This window comes from Triturus cristatus, chromosome 6 (genome assembly GCF_964204655.1).
Source record: "Triturus cristatus chromosome 6, aTriCri1.1, whole genome shotgun sequence".
In the NCBI taxonomy this organism is placed as follows: Eukaryota; Metazoa; Chordata; class Amphibia; order Caudata; family Salamandridae; genus Triturus; species Triturus cristatus.
Genome location: NC_140589.1, coordinates 1,613,956,831 through 1,613,980,477, shown reverse-complemented (window position 1 = coordinate 1,613,980,477; position 23,647 = coordinate 1,613,956,831). Strand labels below are relative to the sequence as shown.

At 45.1% G+C, this 23,647-nt stretch overlaps 1 protein-coding gene across 3 annotated transcripts in view; it reads left to right on the top strand.

Moving 5' to 3' along the window:
- The window catches only part of TTC7A (tetratricopeptide repeat domain 7A), a 1,536,967-nt gene that overhangs the window by 371,999 nt on the left and 1,141,321 nt on the right, over window positions 1-23,647 (top strand). For all 3 annotated transcript variants that reach the window (XM_085612750.1, XM_085612748.1, XM_085612749.1), the window contains exon 4: window positions 18,714-18,844. In XM_085612750.1, the coding sequence (XP_085468876.1) occupies window positions 18,714-18,844 (131 nt within the window). The remainder of the gene's footprint in view (window positions 1-18,713; window positions 18,845-23,647) is intronic.

Sequence of the window (23,647 nt, the reverse complement as noted above, 5' to 3'; positions counted from 1 at the left end):
CTAGGTAGTGATTTGTCACCCTTTTTAAAAACCGGAATTATTTCCGCACCTTTCCATGAGGTGGGGATAGGCGCACCCATAGCCACAGAATTAGCCAGCCATTGAAAATACTGACACCAAGATAATCTATCACTTAAAAACACGTCAGCTGTTATGCCATCCATCCCTGGGGCTCTACCCCCAGTCACGCAGTCTAATGCTAGGTTGACGTCTTTGATCGTAAATAGCTGCTTTTGATGAAAAATAGTGGGGGGAAATGAACACTCTCCTTCGGATGGGTTACAGGCGTATTGCGGTCTAAAAAAATCAACCCACTGGTGTTTGGCAACATTATTTTGGGGCGGTTGGGCGCTCCCTCCTCTATCTCACTTGACTATGGCCCAAAATTGCTTTTGATCTTTAGCTACACAAGCAGATTTCAGATCACGCCACTGTTCCTCATCCCACTGTTTCTTGGCCACTTTCTGTGTGTGCCTGTATATCTTTCTAGCTTTTCTCACTCCTGTAATAATTCTAGATCTAAGTTCAGCACTGAGGTTCTGGCGGGCTACTTTGCAAGCTTTGTTGTACCATCCCGCCTCAGATGTTTTTGTTTTCTTGGTCTTGTCTGCTTTTGTGGACTTCATAAAGAACCCTTGAAGTTTATTAAAGAAGTGGGTATGAGCCTCAAGCATAACTTGGGGAAAATGTTGATTGGCAGATTGAATGTTTAAGTTAGCCACTTCATCAATCACCACTTTTTTAAGGTCCTCCAGCTTCTCTGGGTTCTCGATGAATCTGCCCCATTTAACATGGCGCATGTTATTCAATGCTACAATGTCCAAGGTGATTTCCCCCCACCCCCTAATTTAGGTTCTCTGAACCCATTAAGTGCTTGGAATTCCATGCAGAGGGGGTTGTGGTCACTTTCCATCCTAGGTATTATGGTCATATCAATCAGCCTATGCCATTCTCTAATGTCCACGAGGAAGTAGTCTATACGACTGGAGAACCTACCATTGTCAAATGTTTTTACTCCCTGGCGATCAGACGTGGTACGCCCCTTAGCTGCTCTGAGCCCTCTCTCTAAACATAAGGCTTTGAGTTGGATAGCTACTGCTGACCATCTTTTAACTACGGGAAGTTCCAGCTGAGGGACGCCCCATTTACTATCCTCCTCAGCAGCTAGAAATTGATCCTCAGGTCCAAGTGGCTCAAATGTAGTATTAACATCACCTCCCACAATGATAGACAGCTGGGTTGGGAGTGCTACAAGCTGGAGGTCGAGAGCAGTGATTACATCGGATGTATGTCCCCCGACCATCCCTCTAGCATAGATGTTAAAAATTGCCACTCCATGGCCAGATGCCCATGTGATGTTCACTGACAAGATTCATTTGATAGGGAGCTCTGTTGCTTAATTTTGCAGCATAGTGATTGGCGGATCCAAATTATCAAACCCCCTGATGGTCGACCTTTAGTTTTTTTAATAGCGGGTGTTCGAAAATTGAGGAACCCCAAACGATGAACAGGGACTAATGACCAGGATTCCTGGAAGAGGATGATGTCAAACTGGTCGACAAAGCTACACCACTCAGGAGACATTAACTTATTACCAATTCCAGCAAGGTTCCAAGAAAGAAAAGTCAACCCTGCCTTGACTGCTGAGAAACAAGAAGGGTCTTGTATTGTTAGTAAACTTTGGATCTCGCCCTCCGTCTCGGTCTCAAGCTCAGCATAAGTACATGAGCTACCAGGTGTTTCTATTATTAATACCTCAGGTCCTAGACTATCACATTTATCTAAAGGGCTAGAGCATATCAATTGGGCTGGATCGTTTTTCTCGGGCTGTCTCTCTAGGTGGTTAGATACTCCCCTCGTTTCAAGTCGGGGGATAAGAACAACGTTCGATGAAATTAATCTCTGCGCTATAGGAGCACACAGTCTATCAAACTTGTCTTGGTTCTTTTTCTCCAATCTACCATCCCTTTCAAGTCAATCACATTCGTTCAGATCAGACAAGACCCCAAACCTGTTATCCAAGCTAATACCCCAATTGCTGTTTAAGTCGCTCCTTCCCCACTTATTAGAGGCAGGAATCCGCTTTGGTCTTGATCTCATCGGATTCTTTTCACTGCCTCCCTTCCGATAGAAATATTCTAGTGTTAGTGGGATTATAGCGGTACACCTTCTTTGTGGGAGATATATATTGGCCAGGACGTTGGGGAGTACACCTGCGTTTGAGAAATTGAGAACTATCCAGTCTCCCGCAAATTTTTTCGGGTTATTCCCTAACCATGCTACTCTTCTTGCCATGATATTTCCCCTGCTAGTTGTTGTTCACCCCAAGGAGACATCTTCATATTATTTGACATCCAATGCAACGATTTACTAATCAAAGAGGATGTAGATTCCACTTTGCCAGGCAACAGGGTGGGTACGTTAGCTAGAACTAATGCAAGAGGGGAAGCCTCACCGATGCATTGGAATGGGTCTCTCTCTTGGAGCGATGCGGTATGTCTTGGTGGGGAATCTTCTTTAGCTGCATTCTGACCGTCCTTATCTACTATGGGTTGGGTAAGGGGAGGATTCACTATCACTTTTTCTCGTGCCCCTACCCCACACCTAGGGTGCTCCACATTTAGTGCGGGTCTACTTGGCACCAGGGTTGATAAACTACCCACCTCCTCCACTGTCTTAGTTAGAAGAACGCTCAGTCTTGTTACCTCTGCCTTAAGCTGGTCGATTTTAGCCACCAATGGTTTAATGATACACTTAATCTTAGAGTCGATCATACTAGCTATTTTTATGATTTGCTCATCCTCGTTCTCTTTATCATCGTGTATCCCATTTACCTCATTCTTGTCCAGGCTTTTAGATGCAGAGATTGTCTTTTTCCTACCAGGACGTGACCCACCACTTTTGTACTGGACTTTTCTACATGCTCTGACTGCTCTAGTCACAAGTGGGGGGACAGGAGACGGGGATTTCTCTACTTCAACGACTGCAACTACATCTACTTCGAGATTATTCCATATACTCATAGTGATGTCAAAAGTGTGTGAAAGTAAAATGGATGTTAAACTGCACAATTACCAAAGTTGATATTGAGTAAGGTTTTCAAATAAGTATTTTACTGATTGGTTAGTCAACTTGAGTTATTCTTTTTAACTGAATAAATTAACACTAGAAAATGAATTACATACTTACTAACAGTCACATTTTTAAAACATTGAAGAGCTAAAATATGGTCTCTGGTTGGTACTTGGTAAAACTGAGGATAAAACTATGGCCATGTTCTTTGTGTCTCTGTAATGTAAGCTGTCTCTGTAACATAAGCTTCCAGGGCCAACATACAAAGAGCCATGTCGAATACAGTCACTTTGTTTAGGGGACACATTAGGGAATCTAAAATGTGAAAGACAAGACTCAGTCACAGCTTCCTCAACAATCAGGCTCTTACATGATGGTCCCCAAGTGGTACTCTATTTTGTTAGTTACAGTTTGTTAAACTGTAGATTTAACGTTGATATCTTAAAATTGACATCCCATTTCGTGTTTTTACTTTACTGGCACAAGTACATATTGATTGCTGATTTATGGTTTTACTGCTCCAGGTATAAAAAAAAAGGGCATAATGATATTCACTAATTGCCCTGGTGGACTCATGTGTTGTACTTTACTATCCTGATAGCATGTTGCATTTAGAACTTTCCTAAAGATGCTCGGGAAAAAATGTCCCTTTGTCAAAGTATATACTATACAATATTTTGTTGTGATAACCTTTTAAGTTGAGCTTTTTCAATGCAAAAAAATACGCATGATTTCATAACGTTCTTCGAGGGTACAGTAAGTTCTGCAAAGTGACCCTTTATAATCATTACTGTTGTTATTAGTATTAGTTTTGTAATGTTATTTATATTTATAAAGCATGTGAATACCTAAAAGACGCATCTTTGCTCTGAACCAACTCATCTAATTCTGCTACTCACCTTGGAAATAGGTAGTAAGTGAGTCTCAATGCAGCAGATGTCTATTGGTAGCATATTCGAGATTCTAGCCACTGAGGACCGACCTCCGGTCTTGGATAGTTTTATCCCTGGTATAGCTAGCATACAAGCTGTAATGGAGTATAGATTGCACGTTTGTATATGTATGGTAATCAAATCATAAATAAAATAGCGATTATTTTGTAAACTGTCTTCTGATGCATGCACAATGTCTCAAAATTGATTTGTTTGTCAATTGCAACCAATGAAGTTATGAGAGATGATGGGGATATTGAAACATAACACAGTGGATTAACATACATATTGTCACCATTTTCTGAATCATTTGAAGCTTGTGCATGGAGTACTTCAGTAGGTCAAAATATATTAGACTATATTGATCCAGACATGACTGATTATTGCCAGAATTACTGTAAACGTAAACTTCTCTTTCTAGTAGGGTATAGGGTATATTGGCCCTCGGATGATAAAAACAAACAAAAGAAGAGGACCACTTACTGATTTGTGATCTATAGCCTAACCTATCATCAAGATAGAACCCAAGATTTCTAACCAGATTCACAATAGTTGTAAGGAGAAATCTACACCTGGTGGTAGTTTTGTGAGTAAGAGGCAAGGTATGCTGGAGGAGCCTCTAGTAACGGCTTAGGGTACTGCAGCCTGCTACAGAAAGCACTTGTGTCTAACTCTTGAGACCTCGTGCCACGACCAAGAGACCACATATTTCCACCTGGTCTAGTAATGCCGACAAATAGGGCCATTGTGGCTGCGTAACCCCATGTAGAGCGGTTCAACAACTGTAGAAAACGTTTTCAGTAATCGTCATTTGATCTACAATATGCACCAATCTCTTAAACTACTGTCCCTAAGCAGCAATTTACATCCATCTTCTTAGCTGACATGTGGACGCCTGCACTTGTTATTGGAAACAAAGCTCTGTATAGGGATTCTGCTATGGGCATCAGGGCTGAGGCTGCACCTAGTGTGGCTACAGTGGTCATTGGAGCCTAAACTATACATGGAGGGATTATACTGACCATACGGGCTCAAACTATACATGATGAGCCTTTAACTTTATGACTAATGGAGCCACAACTGCACGGGCCAATGATATCTAAAGCTGCCCATGAGAACCTGCTCTGGTCTTTGGAAACTAAAGCTACACATAAGGAGGGCTTAATCAAGGGAAGACTGTTTATGCACTGAGGTTTTACATGGGAAGACTGCACTGGGAAATTAGGGCTAAATCTGCATATACTGGGGGATTATGAAGCAAACAGGAAGGTTGCACTGAGATCCAAGGGTTACAGTTCTGCATTTGTGAGGTTCAACTAAGCATTTGGGCTAAAGTTGCATAGAGGATGGGTTGCACTGTGTAATATGGGCTAAAACTAAATATGCGGGGGCTGCCTATGCTTTGAAAAGTACTTCTTTCATGAGGAAGATGTTCATGGCTTTGGGAGCTAAAGCTGGGCATAGAGAGGCATCATTGGGTTCTCAAAGTGCACCTAGGGATGGCTGATGAAGGACTTTCAGTTATTCAGGAAAACAGTTGCAACTGCTTGAGCGTGTCAAAGGAGGCTATTGATTAACCTCTAATTTGGCAGGTAGTGTTTAATATATAGCATTTATAATTATTGTTGTATAACACAGTGGGTGTTGTGGTTCCAACACAGTGGAGGTTGGAAAAAAAAGCAAGAAAAGGAGGACAAATTACAGTGCACAGGGATGTTCGCTCTGGTACTGCTGGTTCACAAAGCGTAAAGGCTGTAATGCTGTGTGCAACATTTAAGTAATTGAATACCACACCAGGGAAAGTGGTGAGCTCATAGGTTTATTGGATACAAGCTCAGCCATCGCCAGTTCAACCGTAACTGTCTCTGGAGTATTTACACATAACTGTGATGGAACACCTCCATCATAAAATTCTATGTTCCATTAATCTGCATGTGATTTTAAGTTTAGAATGACATGCAGAAGACAACACACTTCTCCCTTCCTACAATTACATACATTTCAACAGAAGCTTGCTAGTGGACACATGGAGTACATGACCATAAACATATATACAACTACAAATTATAATTTGGACCCATCATTTGCCTATAACACATTATTGTTCTGTTTTTCACATAAACTTTATCACCTTGACATTTTCCATTACCTTTGCTTACATCTTTGCTATGCCTATACCTATCCTGAACTTCCCATTCTTTCTTCATCAACTTCATCAACCAAGTTTTCCTTTTCCCTCAAACTTACTGTTATTTTTCCAAATTCCTCCACCAGCTGTTTTTATAGCATTGTGAAAAACCTTAAACAACTTTTTGTGCTTTTTTAAATTTTGACCATGTGGCACACCCTATAGGTGCTTTGATTTTAACCACATCCCCTACTTTGACATTTACATCCTTAACATTCTTCCTCTTGTCAAACTCTTTCCTTTGAAGTATCAACTTTTCCTCTCAATTCATCCACTCTGCAACTCCATTGAATTGTATACCTTTCTCCCAGTTCATTTAACCAGGACACAAACAAGTGTTGGGTGGTCTTCCTTTGAACAATTCAAAAGAAGCTTTTCCAGTTGTCATGTGACATATGATATGCAGTTCTAAACTGTTCATTCTTGCCAATTGAATACCCTCCTTAATAAATGTGTTGAATCGTTTAATCGCGTCATTGGTTTCTGGATGAAAAATGGCACATTTCTTCTGAACAATTCCACACATGTCAAAGTATTTTTCAATCTCCTTAGAACAGAATTGAGGACCATTTTCAGATAAAATATTTTTGGGATAACATTCTCTCTTACACATCTGCCAAAACCATATAATAGCAACATATGAAATATCCCTCACATTTGTAACCTCCACTCACCTGGAATAAAGATCCATTATGACTATTATATAAGGTGTCAGATGTTCACCATGTAATGACCCTACAATATCAATAGATAATTCCTCCCAAGATTGACTCTGTTGATCCCTACAAACCATTGGAATCTGATATCTTCAAATTTCTGTCACTGAGCATTCTACACACTCTCTCACAGTTCACTCTTTCTCTACATACATCCCAGGCCACCAAAAATCAGCCTTCAAATGTTCTTTGTTTTTCACAATTCCCATATGACCTACATGAGCCTGCTTTATTAATTTGGCTCTCAGACCCTGGCTGTAATTAGTCTGGTGCCTCTTAAAAATAAATCTCGATCTACTGACAACTCATCTTTGACAAATAACCACGTTTTCTCTAAATCCTTGAACTTGCCCTGTTGTATTGCACCAATCACTTCTTTTAATAACTTAATCTTGATTAATTCCTGCTTCCAGTCTTCCTCAGTTACTAACCCTTGAGTGATTTCACACACATTCTCTGTGACCTCACACACATCATTTTTCTTGTTTCTTATTTCCTCTTGTTTTTCCTCATGCAACTCTTGTCCCCAGGAACCAGTTTTGAGTGACCACAAGCGTGTGTTTACTAATTTTCATACCCAAGCTTCTGGGTGGGTACAGGATGCTATGCACAAAGAAAAAATGGTTCTGCCATGTTGGTTTTAGGTAGGGAGAGGGAATGTGGGTTAATTTACAGTACAACACATAGGATGTTCTGCAAAGGTGGGTAGGGTCACCACTGGGAACTTTTAGCTCATAGGTTAGGGAGTGGCTGGGAGTTGACCCACCCACCCACAAGCTGGCACTGGGCATAAATGTAGCATTACCAGTACTCTCTGCAGAACATCTCTGGACCTGTGGAAGACAAATGAAAGACTGTACCTACTGTTATGGCCTGTGGGGAGACCCTCAAGGGCTGGACCTGCTCCCACTTGAACCCATGACTGATAAGGGGACTCCAAGGGTCAGTTGGCTGACCTCCTCTTCAGCTATATGGACAGAAAGGCTGCAAGAAGTGCAATTTCCTGAAAAGCCAAGCTTATCACTTCCAACTGGACCTACCCTGGGCCCTGAGGGTGGCTTGGCTTCTCCTGGGGTCCTGACCTCTAAGTGGTGCCCCTAAGGTTTTGGGACCCTTAGATAAGTGTCAAAGTCTACTCCTCCTGGAAACCATAAAAGCGGGGACCTTGAAACTTCTCAAGTATTTTTGCCTGGGAAACCGATAAAAGGCTTAGTTGAAACTGCTAAGTCAATCCAACAAAGGTGCATTTAGCTGGGCCAATGATTCAGGTTGTTCCCGCTCTGAACTTTTCTGCAGTAGCAAATCAATTTCAGCGGGTCATCGCGGCGAATGTATCCAGCCTCCTGGAGCCTTGTTCGGCTATAGCTTGCAGCCTTGCCCAGCTGGAGAAATCAGAGCTATAAAAGTGCCTAAGTCTACAGTAGAAATCATCACCAGGTGAAGGCACCAAAAGTATGCAGCCAATGAGGGACCTAGCTTGGACGCATATTTTGAAATCTCTCCTGCTGAGTTTTCCTGCCAAGAGACAACGGCTTCACCAGGACTTCGTCCATAGGCTATCCGGCCTCGTGGAACCCATCTAAACCACAGCCTGTTGCCTTGCCCTGCTAAGTAGTTTTGACTTCCATTTCAGAGAGTTAGGCCTGATTTATATTTGGTGGTAAGGATTCCCTAGTCGTAATGACTGTGGAGTATTCTTACTGCCAACATAACGGCTCGCCCCAATTAAATGCGGGCAGAGCATAGGTTTGACTACTGCATTGACTACTCCATCACCGCCATAGCCAAATCTCTGTGACGGAGTAAGGGTTGTCGGAGAATTGGCTATAAGCCTGTCCACCAAATCAGGATGGGGGAGATAGTCATTTCTTTACTATTGATCACCACCAGGCATACCCTGGTGGTGAGGGACAGGCTACCCCTGCCATGGGAGATGACTCCAATGGTGAGGAGAGCGTTACATTTTTTATTTTCAAAAAGAAAATTTTGAAAAGAAGGAAAACTGTTTAGTGCAGGGCTGCATCATCTTGATGCAGTGCTGCACCAAACAGCAAAGTGCATTGGCAGGAACTGCGGTTCCTGCCAGTGCATTATAAATGTCTGCCTGCTTGGTGGTCATTTATAAATTTGGTGGATGGTGCCTCCGCCAAGGGGACGGAGTAATTTACTCCTTTCCCCTTGTGGAACGATGGGCTGTTTGCCCAAAAATAAATCAGGCCAAAAGTCAGAAGGTACAACTTCCAACTAGGACAAACCTGGTCTCTCTATGCAATACGTGCAACAAAGTCAGCCTTAAACCTCACTCTTGTCCCGGTTTAGAGTCGCCGTTTGCCTGTAGTTGATGCTTTGCGGTTTTTATGCTATTTTTGTTCTGGTGCTGGTGGTAACTGACTCTGACTGTACCCTGGCTCTGCTAACCAAGCCCAGGGCCAGTGCTATGTTTAAAAAGGTACATGCAATAGGATACACTTACATTTGGCAATGAGAGACCCTATAGGTCCTTAGTAGATAGTAGGGCCTGGGGATTAAATCTACTTTCAAGTCCCAAGCATATAATAGGGCATGGAGGTTTGGAGAGCCAGCAAATTTCCTGCACTTCCATATGTGCGCTGTTGTGTGCCTGCTGTCCTTTTAAAGACAGTCCTGCCATGCGTCCTGTCTTTAAAAATAAATTCTCACAATTGGTATTAACAGACCCTATAACTCCCTAGTATATAAAAGGGCTAGGGATTTCAAATTACCTATAAGTCACTAGTATATATTAGGGCATGGAAGTTTAGAGGCCCAGCAGATATCCTCCACTTGCATGTGTGCACTGCGGAGTGCCTGCTGGCATTTGAAAGGCAGCCTGGCTTTGCAGACTGTCTTTAAAAGTCAATTGTATGCAGATTCGACTTTGGTGGTATGGGCACTGTACAAATGATGATCTACCTTATTTTGACATATTAGGCACCCCCAAGGTCTCCTCTAGGTGTCCCAAGGGTGGGGGATCATGTAACTATAAGCAGGGACCTTATAAAATGTGTTATGTGCCCTGGTGAGGGAAAACAATACTCATTTAATGTTTCCACATTGTAGATACTTAGCTCCATAGGCTAACAGTTCAATATTTTATTTAGGTATACCTATTGCTAGGAAATTAGGAAATATTATTCAAAGATTTGAAAGATTGGTATTGATAAATTCAACAACTTGCCATTGTTGAATTTATCATAACTAGCACAGAAGAGAAGTTATAGAAATGTCTCTTCTGTAAGCCAAAATCCAGCCTTCTAGGAGTCTCTGCTTATTGGTCATCCTTAACAGGCTTAGTCAGGCTGCTTTGATTAGGTGAAAAGTGGCCTGGTCGGAGCAGAGGTTATCTGATGGACGGAGCTCTGAAACTGTGGAGGATAGTCCATAAGGAGGGGGCTGTGTAAATTAAACTGAGCTCAAAGAGAGAGCAGATCAGTAAGGAATGCGAGGCGTACCTACCTACCCCCTCCTCCTGTGCCCCAGCCAGATGGCAGGTTTAGGACAGGAATTTTCAGAGGTCAGGGGAGGAGATCTAATGGAAATGAACCATACTGTGGGTTGTTTTAGCCAGTTCTTTCTTCGCTGGAGAGAAATCATCCATGTCGGATTTTGGAAGTGCAGTGCTTTGTGGGACAAGAAGATGCCACACTTTGGAGGAAGTTGTCATGCTTTTGGGTGGCACCCCGTATCTCATGGGACAGAGTTGTCCCCCTGCTTGTTGCCCCAGGACACTGAATAAATATGTGAGAGTTGCAAAGACTCTCAGATCTGCTGCCTGAAACTACAAGGAGAAGGAGAACTACCCTGCTGGAATCTGGATCTGCATCCAAAGGCCTGTACTCTGAATGGCTGTGCCTGCTGCACAATCTGGTACTTCAGCCCTGGGAACTGTGCCTTGCTTCCTGAAGGATTAAGGAGTGGACTCTCTGCAAGCTACAGGTTAACAGAGTCCACCTACATTTCTCAACCAAGAGTCCCCATCCTGGAGTACGTCCAGTGGACTTTTAAGGATTTGGCCAGGTGAATTGTGGGAATTGTATTCCAGACATCCCGGAGACCATCTAGGAGATTTTAGACCTATGGAATGGTGTTTAGGACACTTGGACCCTACAAGGATTCCTTCAGGAAGCAACTCCTGATGTTTGGAGAACTTTGGTGTAAAAGCTACATGAGGGGCCCAGGATCAATGGCGAGAGTCAAGCCGTCTACCTTCAGCCGCTACCCGGGCCTGGATTTCAGGTTTGTCCCACTGAAAGCTCCGGAGCTCCAGACTTCCAGGATTTGACCGGTGCCTCGCAGAAAGTCAAGAAAGCGAACCCTCACCAATTCCACCCTGCTGTAGAGGGTTGAGCGATGTCGGAAGAAAAAGCTCCAGAAACATTTCTAAGTGTGCAAGTCAAATTTTGACCGGGGCCTCCCCCTTAGTGTATCCGACTGGGGCTCCATTGTGGTTGGCCTCAAACTTTTACTTTGTCCAGTCAAGCACGATCAGATGTCCCAGAGTGGCATTATATGTCTTTAAGCACTATAAATTCGTAAATATTTAAAAATTAATATCTGATTCCTTACATTGGAAGTTTTGTAGTCTATTTGTTCATAAAAATATTTCCTATTTTTATAAATTGGTGTAGGATTTTTTTTTCATAATTCTTTTTATTAAACAAACATGAATCGACATTACATGGTACAATATCGACCAAGGGTAATTTGCTGTATTACAATCTATTTGGCAAACACGTAATTAATACTCTGGATTTGGTAGCAGAATCATGGCGATGGTGGATCGTCAGGTGTTTACCTTACCGGGGGGGGGGGGGGTACAAATATTACCTGGAAATACATTCCAATCATTACATATACTGGACCACTTTTGGGGAGATCCCCTTGCCACATATGCTGTCTTTTCTCAGAACATACACCAGTCCATTTCCCTCTTCCATGCTGCAACAGTCGGCGCTTGTGCAGCCCCCCACATCTGTGCAATATTCCGCTTTGCAATCATCAGTCCCAGCGTAACCCATGTGATTTGTTTACTGTTCAGGTCAGTGGGTCAGACACATTTAGGAGACATCTTTTGGCTTCTAGGTGGGTGTCAAGAGTGAGTACCTCACCGAGGGTGTCATGTATTTTCGTCCAGTATCACTGGATGTGTGGGCATTCCCAGGGTATGTGTAGGAATGTTCCCTCCCCTCCACAGTGCCTTCTGCATTTTCCATCCTCCGTCTTCCCCATTTTCACTAGCCACAGCCCTGTAATGTAAATGTGGTGTAATATCTTTAATTGTACCACACGTAGTCTGGCTGAGATGGCTACTTCCCTTGGGGAGGCCACTGCCACCACCCAGTCCTCGTCGTCCAGGATTATACTGCCCTTTCCCATTTCTCTTTTAAATGTCAAAGGGGATCACTGGAGTTGTTTATCAGCTTTTTATATGTAAGCGAAATGGTTTTCGTTGGAAGGTAGCCGTCTAATATCCTGTTCTCGAGAGGCGAGGACTCAGGGGGGGTATCACCTTTCTGAAGGAGTGTCTGTAGTGCGTGTCGAGCCTGCAAGTATCTAAAGTACTCTGTGGCGGCCATGCCGTGTTCCTGTTGCAAGAAGGTACATGGTTTGACCTCCCCTTTAACCCAGAGGTCACCAACCCTAGAGATACCTATGAGGTCCCACTTGTCAAAGCCCTTTGATTTCCACAGATTCCCAAGTAGTTTTGAGTCCCACAAAGGGGTTGCCAGTGCCACCTTATTTTTTCATCCCAGGCTTCTGTTTGCTGCATGACAGACTTGCACCAAATGCTTCGTTGGCCCCAGTCTTGGAGTATAAAGCCTTATTATAGTTCCTTCCTGGCAGTAGCCACCTTTCCATTGCGTAGCCTGGATCGTCAGCTTGTCTGTACGTTCCGTGGTTGATGGCGGCCAGATGTGCTGCCCAGTAATATTTTTTTAGGTCAAGAAGGCCCCATCATACCAAGCAAGGTTAAGTTTGGCAAGTGCAATACACGGTCTCCCATTCCACAGCAGACGTCTCTGCAGGGTTTCAATTTGTCTAAAGTAGCTTGCAGGTACCAGGCCCAAGGAATTTTGCAATACATACAGGAAGCAAGGCAAGGACATCATTTTGAATAGGGATGTCCTGCCCAGCAGGGAGAGTGGAAGTGCTTTCCAGCGCTCGGTATCCCTCTTCCGACTCTGCGGGTGTGGAAGGAGATTGTGGGCAAATCTAGTCGCTGGATTAGCTGCTATATAGATACCCAGGTACTTAAAACCCGTTGTGGTGACTTGCACAGGACATCCCCTAGGGAGGTCAGGCAGAGGGCCGTTAAGGACGTATTGCACAGATTTACTCCAGTTAATCGAGTATCCGGAGTACCTGCCAAAAATCGCAAATATGTCTAGAACAGATTTGAGGGATGCCTTTGGAGAGGCCAGATACAGGAGTATGTCGTCCGCATACAGTGAGATGCGGTCTTCCCATGTGTCCGTCCATCTCAGTCCTTGTATCACTGGATCCCTCCGCCCCATGAGGCCAAGGGCTCCAACGCCAGTGCGAAATGGAGGGGCGAGAGTGGGCAGCCTTGACGAGTCCCCCTACTCAAAGTGAATACTTCTGACTTTTTATTATTCACAACTACTTGTGCTAGGGGATTTGAATAGAGGAGCTGCACCCATTGGACAAATCAGGGACCAAATCCCATTTTGCCGGGAACTGCAAAAAGATACGGCCATTCGACCGTGTCAAAGGCCATTGCGGCATCCAATGACACAATGATCGCCGCCTCCTGTATAGTGGCCGCCCTCCCCATTACTCTGTGAACTCTGCAGAGGTTCAGCGCTGTGTTGCGCTGGGGCATAAAGCCCAATTGATCCGGGTGAGCCAACCCATCAATCACCTTGACGAGCCTGGTAGCAAGGAGTTTAGCTAAGATCTTGGGCTCAGCATTTAATAAAGAGATTGTCCTGTATGAAGCGCAGTCTGTCTGTGGCTTGCCCTCTTTGTGTATAGTGACCAGAGTTGCTATCCTCTGGTGCCGTGGCAGTCCCCTCTTATCTCTACTTTCCTCAAGCATCACTCGCAAATATGGGGCGAGTTTGTCGGGTCTGAGCTTGTAGAGCTCAATCGGTAGGCCATTGGGGCCCGAGACCTTCCCAGATCTAAGGCCTCTGATTGCTTGAGCAATCTCATCCGTCGTGAGGTACCCTTCCAGGAATTCTAACTCGTCAGTCAAAAGAATTGGCAGGGTAATGTCCCTGAGGAGACCTTGGGAATCAGCTATTGTGTGTGGCGACTGAGAATGATATACTTCCCGGTAGTGAGCCGCAAATGTGCTAGCTATTTCCTGAGGGTTGTTAATCAGACGTCCCGTATCGTCAATCAACTCAGGCACTAGTCTACTTGCGAGTTCTTTTTTTTATCTAACCACGCAATTAGTTTCCCTGCCTTGTCTCCATGGTCATATATTCTAACCTGCGTCTCTCTTTCATGTGCCTTGGCTTTGTCTGTCACAAGCGCCTTGTAGCTATCTCTCTTTAGTTGCAGGACATGGAGCTGATCAGGCGTGGGCCCCTCCCCCATCTCCTCCTCCAGGCGGAGGATGTCTTCCTCTAGTATAGCTTCCTCCTTCGCTGTCTCTTTCCTCACTCCCGCTATTTGGGAGAGTGCTTGTCCCCTTATCACTATTTTGAATGCTTCTCACAATGTCTGGTGTGAGCATACCGATCCGTCATTGTCTTGAAAGTAATGCTCCATTGCTACATGTAGTGCTTTGTGAACCACCGGGTTACGGAGGTGCCAGGGGTTAATGGGGGCCAACCTTCCCACTCTATGCTGTCCAATTACCAATTGGGCCCACACTGGGGAGTGGTCAGAGATACCCTGCGCCATGTGCCTAACTTCTTGAATGTGTGTTAGTTGGGTCGGAGGGATCAGTAGATAGTCGATCTGCGACTGACTGTTGTGAGCGCCTGAGTGGTAAGTGTGTTGGACGGTGTCAGGGTGACAGGCTCGCCAGAAGTCTATCAGCCCCAGAGTTTCCAAGAAGTCAGGGAGCCAGCGTTTGGAGGGACGAAGGTCTCGGGGAGGTGGGGTCTTTCTAGTGTGCCGGAGACCACCGAGTTGAGATCCCCTCCCACCACCAAGAGTCCGTCCAGTACCGACAGTAGGATGGAGCCCAAATCGTAGAATGTGAGCCCCTGGAGGCCAGGTGGCACATACACCGACATGAGGGTTAGCGCATTTACTTACCATTGCCCCATTGTGCCTATGTACCTCCCCCTTGCATCAACCCATATGGACTTCACCGTCATTGGAAAGGAGTTCCGCAACAATATCCCCGTTCCCCTCAATCCGGTGGTGAAGCCAGAGTGTGCCACATATTAAGAGCCTTACATGTATTTCCCACCAAGTGCATTTCTTGGAGCAGTACACCTGATATATTGCAGCAGTACACATCTCTTGACCTTATCCCCCAGACCATTAACGTTCCAACTCATCAGCTTGAAGCTCTTGTCCCATTGTGTGGTCATTAGGACTTACGTGTCACCAACTTTACCCAGCACCGGATCAGTGATATTGTGTCGATTCAATACAAACAAACAACAATGCAATAACCCTTCCCAACTGCCCCCCTCCCTGCTTCCCTGCATTCTGGGCTCAGAACTGCCCATAATTTCTCGATGCAGAGTGCCTGTCGCCCCGTATTTAACTACGTGTAGAAAACTGGGGGGAAAATTTGTCGACCCGTCCTTCCCTCCCTCTCTCAGCTGTGGAAACATGTAGGTACCCTGGGCAGGGCCGGCTCATTACAATTATGGAGACGTAGCAGGAGCCCTCAAGTCATTGTCTATCCCAGCAGTCCCTCCGCTACCCTTTGTTCCAGCAGTAAGTAATCAACAGGAGTCAGTTGAGTGCCAGAGCTGTAGGATCAGCTCATGTGCCATGGGATATAACTGTACCTTCTCGTGTCTATGTGAGTTGTGCTACCCAGCATGTCTCCAGCCATCCAACCATTCAGCGGCCGCCTTTGGAAAGTCAAAGAATCTGGTTTTGCCCTCGGCCTCCACTTGAAGTCAGGCTGGAAACAACATTGCGTATTTCAGGCCTTTGTGTGTCAGCCTTTTCTTGACTGCCAGGTACGATCGCCGCTGTCTTTGGACCGCCTGCGTAAAGTCCGGAAAGAAGGTGATTTCTGAGTTCTTGAACCGGAGTGGAAGCGCCACTCTAACCGTTTGTAGTATAACATCCCTGTCTTGATAATTCAAGAGCCTTGCCAGCATTGGACGTGGGGGAGCCCCCGACTTTAGTCGACCCCCTGGTACCCTGAGGGCTCTCTCGACCACAAAGATGTTCAACAGGCCTTTCGGCTGCAAGTGGGCAGTGATTAGGTTCTCTACAAAGAGGTCGGCAGTCTGTCCTTCAGCATACCTAGAATGCGCACATTGTTGCGCATAGTGCCCCCTTCGTAGTCGTCGAATTTCCCTTCTGCGAACTTACAGAATGCTTGTAGTTCTTGGACCTCTTTTTGCAACTGATTGGTGTCGTCCACTAGACTCGTTGTGGTAAGTTCGAGTTGCTTGACTTTTTCCCTGTTGGTAGCATGGTCCGCCCTAATAAGCATTACCTCAGAGGAGATTGTGTCCATTCTTTGCTCCAACGACGTACAGATTCCGCCGATTGCCTCCATGACGTCTTCCAATGTGGGCTCTGGGACATCTCCCTCCGTTCCTCTCACGCTGGTTTATCTCTGAGTTGTTGTTGTTCGGAAAGGGCACTCTTTGGGCAGGTGTACTTGTCCAAATTGTTTTGCTGGGTAACCTTGGGGCCTCTAGTAGATGACATGGTGGCAGGGGTTGGCTTCGCTACTGTCTAGTGGCTGCGCTGTCGGCACCCCGATGTTCGGGTATAGTTAGGCCTGCACCTCAGGTCAAGGGGGGGGCCCGGACTTTAAATTCCAGGCTTGTGACCCACACACTGGCACACCCAAGGGTCTTTATTTCGCCCAGCCACTGCTTCTCACATTACCGCCAGCACTTTACTGGTCACAGCACCCCACCATCCAGGCTGCTGCGAGTCAATGCCTGATCTCTACTCTAGGGGTTTGTTGTACCTTGGTGTCGCCAAGACACGGGGCGGCACCCAATGGGAAGTCTCTGTGGTCGCAGGGCACCTCGAATGGGACCCACGCCGTCCGAATCTGTAGCACCGCTGTTGTCGTGAATTATGCTGCAGCCCCCAGGATCAAAGGGTATTAAGTGGTCAGCAACACTCTTCTGGGCTCTGTGGGGAGGAACGGGGGGGCCAGCGCGTGAGCCGGACTTTGCCCCTGAGCTCCGAGTGGACAGGGAGCGCTTGGGTCAAGTACCCACCGGGCACTAGATGTGCTATCTTCCGGGCATACGCTGGATCTCTGTGTCCTGGCAATCGGTTTTACGCATTCAGGGGTCAGGCGCCAGTGAGGAGATCGTGATCTACCGGCAGCACACACTCGCCTGCGGGTCTCAATAAGGCGCGTCTCGAAGGATTTTTAATCATCCCACTGGGCCGTCAGTTATTTGCCCCCCGCTCTATCCCTACAGCTCCTCCTCCCAATATGGCCACCACAATGCTGAATCCCTTCACCTCGGCCATGTTGCAGCAGGAACCTGTGCCATCGTAACAATGTTGTGTGTTTGTGGAGCAATCCCGCTTGGTGGTGTCGTGGCCGTCTATCACTGGTATCCTGCTGCGAAGTCTGCACCGGCACTGGTTCAGCCCTTGAAACCGTGGCTGGCTTTCACCCGCACCTCTCGTCGCCGCTGGGGGCTTCGCCATACCGGAGGCCCGGCTTTTCAGGTCTATGAACGCCCTTTCCTGCCGCAGCTCGATCTCCCGCTGCCAAGGTCCTAGCGGCTCGAGCTTGGGCTCCATCCGAACCGCAGTGTCTCCGCCAGCTGTTCCCCACCTCGGGGTATGGATTGGTGGCACGGATGAATACGGAGAGGAAGGGTGTTAGCGGAGCGACCCTAGCCTGCGGCAATCTTGCTTCGCCTCTTCGCCACGCCCCCTGGTGTAGGATTTTTATTGTGGGTTGTGTCTTACTTGTTTGATGTATTGTTGTTTTTAAATGTTTTATCTCCTGTCTCCTAAGTTATTCCTGACTTCTCGTTGTCAACCACCCGGGGTTGAACAAGGGGCTAATTTACTGAGACCTTTACTGGACCCTATACTGTGTTGGTGGCCTCATTACTAGTGGTAGGTGCATACTTACCCCTACCAATAACACACATTCCAACAGGTACTACGTCTGACAATCAACTGTGCTGGCTGATGTAGCAAATATTGTGTTATCGTAAATATTTAGCAACTGTAGCACTTCAAGGTCAACCAGAAAACTAGGAAGCAATGTGCGTAGTTCTGTGGTGCCATCATTTCTAGTTCTTTGATGTATTTAAAAAGTACAGCTGCACTAAAAAATCAGCTTGTCTTGCATTTCTAAAATGTGTACCCTTATCTGTGTCCCACTGACCTTCAAGGTGGAGAGGGCATTCAAGGGCAGAGGTAGTGCTGCTTTATTACATGCATCAGAAGTGCGAAATTTGTATGTCAGGAATTATTTTGTTGAAAAGGAATGAATAGGAAATTGAGTGACCACAGATATCATAATGCCTGGTATAAAATTAATCAAAAAAGATGCCGGACCTGCGTATCGACAATTTAAAAATGAGAAGCAAGCTGGTTTTTTGAGTGCCCACACACCACCCTGTTTAAATCTCTTCCCAAGTATGCCATCGCATAATGCAATGCTGTTTATCCGCACAGGGCTGTCTCTAGAGCGTTCACCGGCATCGATTGCTTCCCGAGCACGCCTGTCTGAGAGAGAAGAGGAAGTCACTGCCTGTTTTGAGAAAGCTAGTTGGCTTGCACAAGTGTATTTACAGAAACTAGAAAAAGTAAGTGAAATATTTCTTTTTGTTTGTCTGCTATTTTTGGGGGTACATTAGTAATCCTCTCACCAAGACTGCCTCAGTAGTGTGTTGTTTGCTTGTGTCACTTGTACCATTTGGCATTACTTAGGCATAACTTTTTTTATCCATTCTCGTACATACGTGTAGTTCAACCACATTAAAGCTGGACACGCATATTTCTTCATTTTAAGGCACTGCACACAAACCCATTCATTTTTTCCAAAAGCATATTTGCATGGCTGAATTTTCAGAACCGGATTGCAGCTAGACTGTTCCCATGTATTTTGGAAAATGTGTCTTGTATGCCAGTTTGTCTTGGTAATTTAACTTGAGTCTGAATTGATTCCCAGTCCTCGGTGCTTGCCAGGAGGCAGCTTTAGTATTGATTGTGATCTTCATCGTGTTGAGAGGACTTTGGATAGCCAGTACAAGACGTTTTTGCAGTCGCATTTAGTGCAAACCTGGCCCAAAGGTTATCAGAGCACTTCACACAAGCAACGGATTATTTTACACAAGGTCAGGTTTCATTTGTTTATCAGGCACAGGGAGTTTAAGTGATTTGCCCAGAATCGCAGGGCGTTGAGCCGACGTCGGGACTCAACCCTGGCTCCCCAGTTCCAGAGTCGGCAGTGCATGCCATTAGGCCACATCTCCTCCCAAGACTTTGACCTTTGTCTCTATCCTGAAGGACAATAGGGTGAGGAGTGTGTTGTGGTATCAAATGTAGCAGAAACAACTATTGGCACTAGGAGGCACACGTCATCATCAACGGGTGTTTCTAGACTGTCTAACGGTTTTTTCATTCTACTTTCACTTAAGCAAATGTAACTGCTCACTCCTTATCTGTTTATGCAACTAGCCTTCTCTATCGCCTCTGGCTCCCGACTAGATTAAATTCCACCTATTGTCTGGAAAGGGGTATCTTGGCTTGCCTTATTGTATCGCTGCCTTCAGCCCTGTACATTGCTCTGTTGCCTTTCTGCCAGGCTGGCATACTGCAAATACCAAATACTTATATGCATAAACCAAAGTTAGGCCCTGTTATCCTGGTTGAAAGCTGCAAGAAAGCTGACCGCATGCTCAGTCCTGGGATTTTTTCTCGAGTTTGTTGCTGTCAAGAAAAGCATATGCATATTATTCTCAGTCTTTATGAAACTGTTTTTGAATAAAATTAAATAATTGATTATTTACCCAGACTTCTACTATATTCAACAGTAGGCTTTCAAAAATCTTCATTTTTGTCATCCTGCATTGAAATTAGTTGCCAGTTTTTGGCTGACTTTCTGGCTGCATTTGTAAATTGGGTGCAAAATCGACATTCTCCTAGGAGATAGAATATCGCTGTGCTTCGGGTATTTACAAATGGAGGACTCGAGTCTTTGCCCCAAGCAATTAGAGCTATTCTGAGGGTGCGCATGTGAAAGTCATGGGGGCAACAGGCACATTCAGACCTGAATGATTTTGTTATGGTGTCTACATTCAAAGACATGACCGATTTCTCTAAGTAAGCCAACCTCAACGGGAAAGGAGTGTTTAATAGATGAAATTATAGGTCCAAGATATTAGGTTTCCATATTTAAAAAGTAATGAAAATCAGGACCATACTTGCAGATGCCTACATCTTGTGCTATAAAGCCCCAAAACATAAGAGTATCATTAGATGTGATCCTATGAAATAAGAGACACTATACTCTCTCCTGCCACACCTACATTATGCTAGCAACTTCCTTCTTATGAGAGCATTACTGTTGTAACTGCCCACAGTCCATCTGTTGCCTTGACCGCAAGGTGGTGGAGAGACCTATTCCTTCCAATGAGCTATCCTTCTTTTCGATGAAGCAGTTTGAGAACAAAACATTATAATATCAATGAAATAGTTCACACCACTGATATTTCCCAATATTATGCATGATAGTCGTAGTGGTCCAGTGTTTTTGATATCCATCATTAATAGTTTTTTGATTGCATGATTGTTTGTTTGGCTCCCGACTGTTTTACAGATTCTTCGATTCTTTCTTCTTGAATAGTCTTTTCGTCCTTGGGCTTAGCGCCCAGCCCACCGCTTCATGTGAGGGCGATTAGGAGTTGCCTGCTCTCTTTCTTTTGAAGGCAAAGTTAACCTTCGACTAGCAGAATTTGAAAGGGAGTAGACCTTCTTTGATGTCAACCGTGTGTAAACAAATAATGTGTAGTAGATTGATTTCCATTTCATTTTCACAAGCTCTTTAGGAGCATTAATCTTAACTTTCAGAATATTGTTAAACCTCTTTGCAACTCAAACCTGTTGGTGAATGAGTGAAAGTAGATTGAGAACCTATAAATGTCCCACATTCCTCCCCCTTTGTATCCATGAAAGCAACACAAAGTTAATCTTTGTGTCTGATACATACTCATTGGGGAATTCCCAACATATAAGACTTTAACCTGGTTAGATCTAATCAGAACAGCCTTACCATGCCTGGCTGTATAGTCTAAAATTACTATGAATTGCATTCTTCCATAAGGCGTCTAAGAGTCACAAATGTTTATGCTTAGCCTGTATATAGTTCAATCCACCAATGGCAGTGGGACCATTTTAGCCTTGTTATGACCACTAAATCGTTTGTGTTAAAGAGACTAAAAGGATATTACATCATTGCCTTCCCCGCTTTCGAGTCGGTTATTATTGGTTTGCTATCAGTCTTTGCTCCTACATTATCTCCTGGAAGTTTGCAATGATTTAGCAAGCGGGTCTACTCATGGTTCCAGTATAGTTTTCGATACTGAGCCTTCGTAAGAGAGAATAGATCAGGGGTCTCCAACCAGTAGCTCGCCCTCTACCTCTGAGGAGCTCACCTGTGTGCAGCCAATTGAAATTATACGACACTAATAAATATTAGTAGCTCTCAATGTGTTTCATTGAACATGAGTAGTCCTCAGTACAGAAAACGTTGGAGACCCCTGGAGTTTCTGTGATTCCTCACTGATTTACCTTCTTCTCTATATTAAAGTCTTGAAAAGGTATGCAGCTTATTCTGAATTGGCAGGATGGATCCATCTCTGTTGGGGATGTACCATGGTGGGTTTGGGTTATTGGTGTAAGGAAAAAAAAACTCTGGACTGATCTCCCTTGATCGCGCCCCCTTTAAAATGAGGCCCTCCTTTCTTCAGTGCCAGTATTGTTTCATGGCACTAGACTTAAATGCTACGTTGAGCGTCTGTGACGGACATTTCCTGTCTTATTTGACTAAGGTTTTGTCTTTATTTTCCATGATTTCTGAGTGCTTCTGGTTACAATCTCTGCCTGTGTTTGCTGCAGCCCCATGTGCTGAAGTCATCCTAAATTGTGGCTGTTCCAAGAGCTTTGAAGATGCATGGTTATCCAACAGTTCAGCAGCAGGGCATTTCTCTGGTCTTCAGACCATCGAATAGGTTCTTCCACCACAGCCGTAGCTGAGGACTGGGAAGTTGAGGGCAGCAGAGAAGCAATGTATTGCTAAGGGAGAGCTCTTATACTGATTAGTTTGGGTGACATGAACAAGGCAGTTGGCCCACAGCAAATTTCCTTGGGGCTAGAAAAATGTCATGACTACCTACCTCCTGTTCAGTCACCCATAAGTGACCAACAAAAAGAATCATATTTGTTTACTCATTTCGTAAGGTCTGAGAATTGGGCACCACTAGCCTTATTATAGCTCCAGTCCCAGGGTCTTAGGGTCCGTAGGTTTGCTGAATAGGAGACCGTTCTTCCAGTACTACTGGACCAAAGAAGCTTGCCTACATCTCTTTGATCTGTATCTGCCATCTCAGACCTTCAGAGCCTTGCATAAACTTTACTGAGTTGGACCTCTTGCTGCCTGCTCTTTACCCATCCTAGCCAGCACTGCAAGATCTGAAGCAATCAACTCTTTATTTGTACATGTGGACCAGGTCATCAAAGAGCACACTTCAGGTATCTCTACCCCTTTCTTTACTTTTTAGCACCTGTCTCTAAGTCACATGGGCTGAACACAAAGGGCCTGATTAAGAGTTTGGCAGAAAGGCACCATCGTTGCTTTTTTAGGCAGTCTTCCTGCCCACTGCCTTGGCAGTCCGACTGTCCGATTACGATACTGGTGGGAACTCAGCTACATGACAGTCACTGGACTGTTTCCACTGCTGAGACTCCTGCTACTGCGTCAACTGTGGGAAAGCCAGAGGCGGGTTAGGAGGCAGTTCCGACTAGCTTCCAACCGTCTGGATTACAATCAGACTTTCTGCAGAGCTGATCATGATGCGGACGTCGGCAGAAAGGCTGGAAAAGAGGTGAAAACTCACCTCTTTTTCTGGGTTCCTCTTCGGAATCTGAGTCGGACGCCATTATCCAGGTCCCTCTTGTGCTGCTGCCCCCAGATGACAACATACTGCAACCCCTTGTTGCCTGGTTCGAAGGCAGGCTTCACTGTCTCTTTCTATGTAGTGCATAGTAACAGTTCATTATATTTCACATGCAACAAAACATTCAGTACAGATGACCTACATATACATTACAACACATACACAACATATATATGTGTTTCAGATAACACACATTGTACTTACCTATCTTTCCAGCAGCAAAAGGTCACTCTGTTGGGCCACCGCCACCAAGAGACCACCAGCCCTTCAGGAACATCGTAATATGGTGGGTGAGAGACCGCCAACCCGGTGGTCTTCTTGGGACTGCCTTTGCAGCAGTCGGGCGGTAAGACTGCCAAACTAGTAATCGGGCCCTTTGAGGTTTCACCTCTTTTCCAGCCTTTCTACCGACTTGCGAATGGCGGTGTCTCC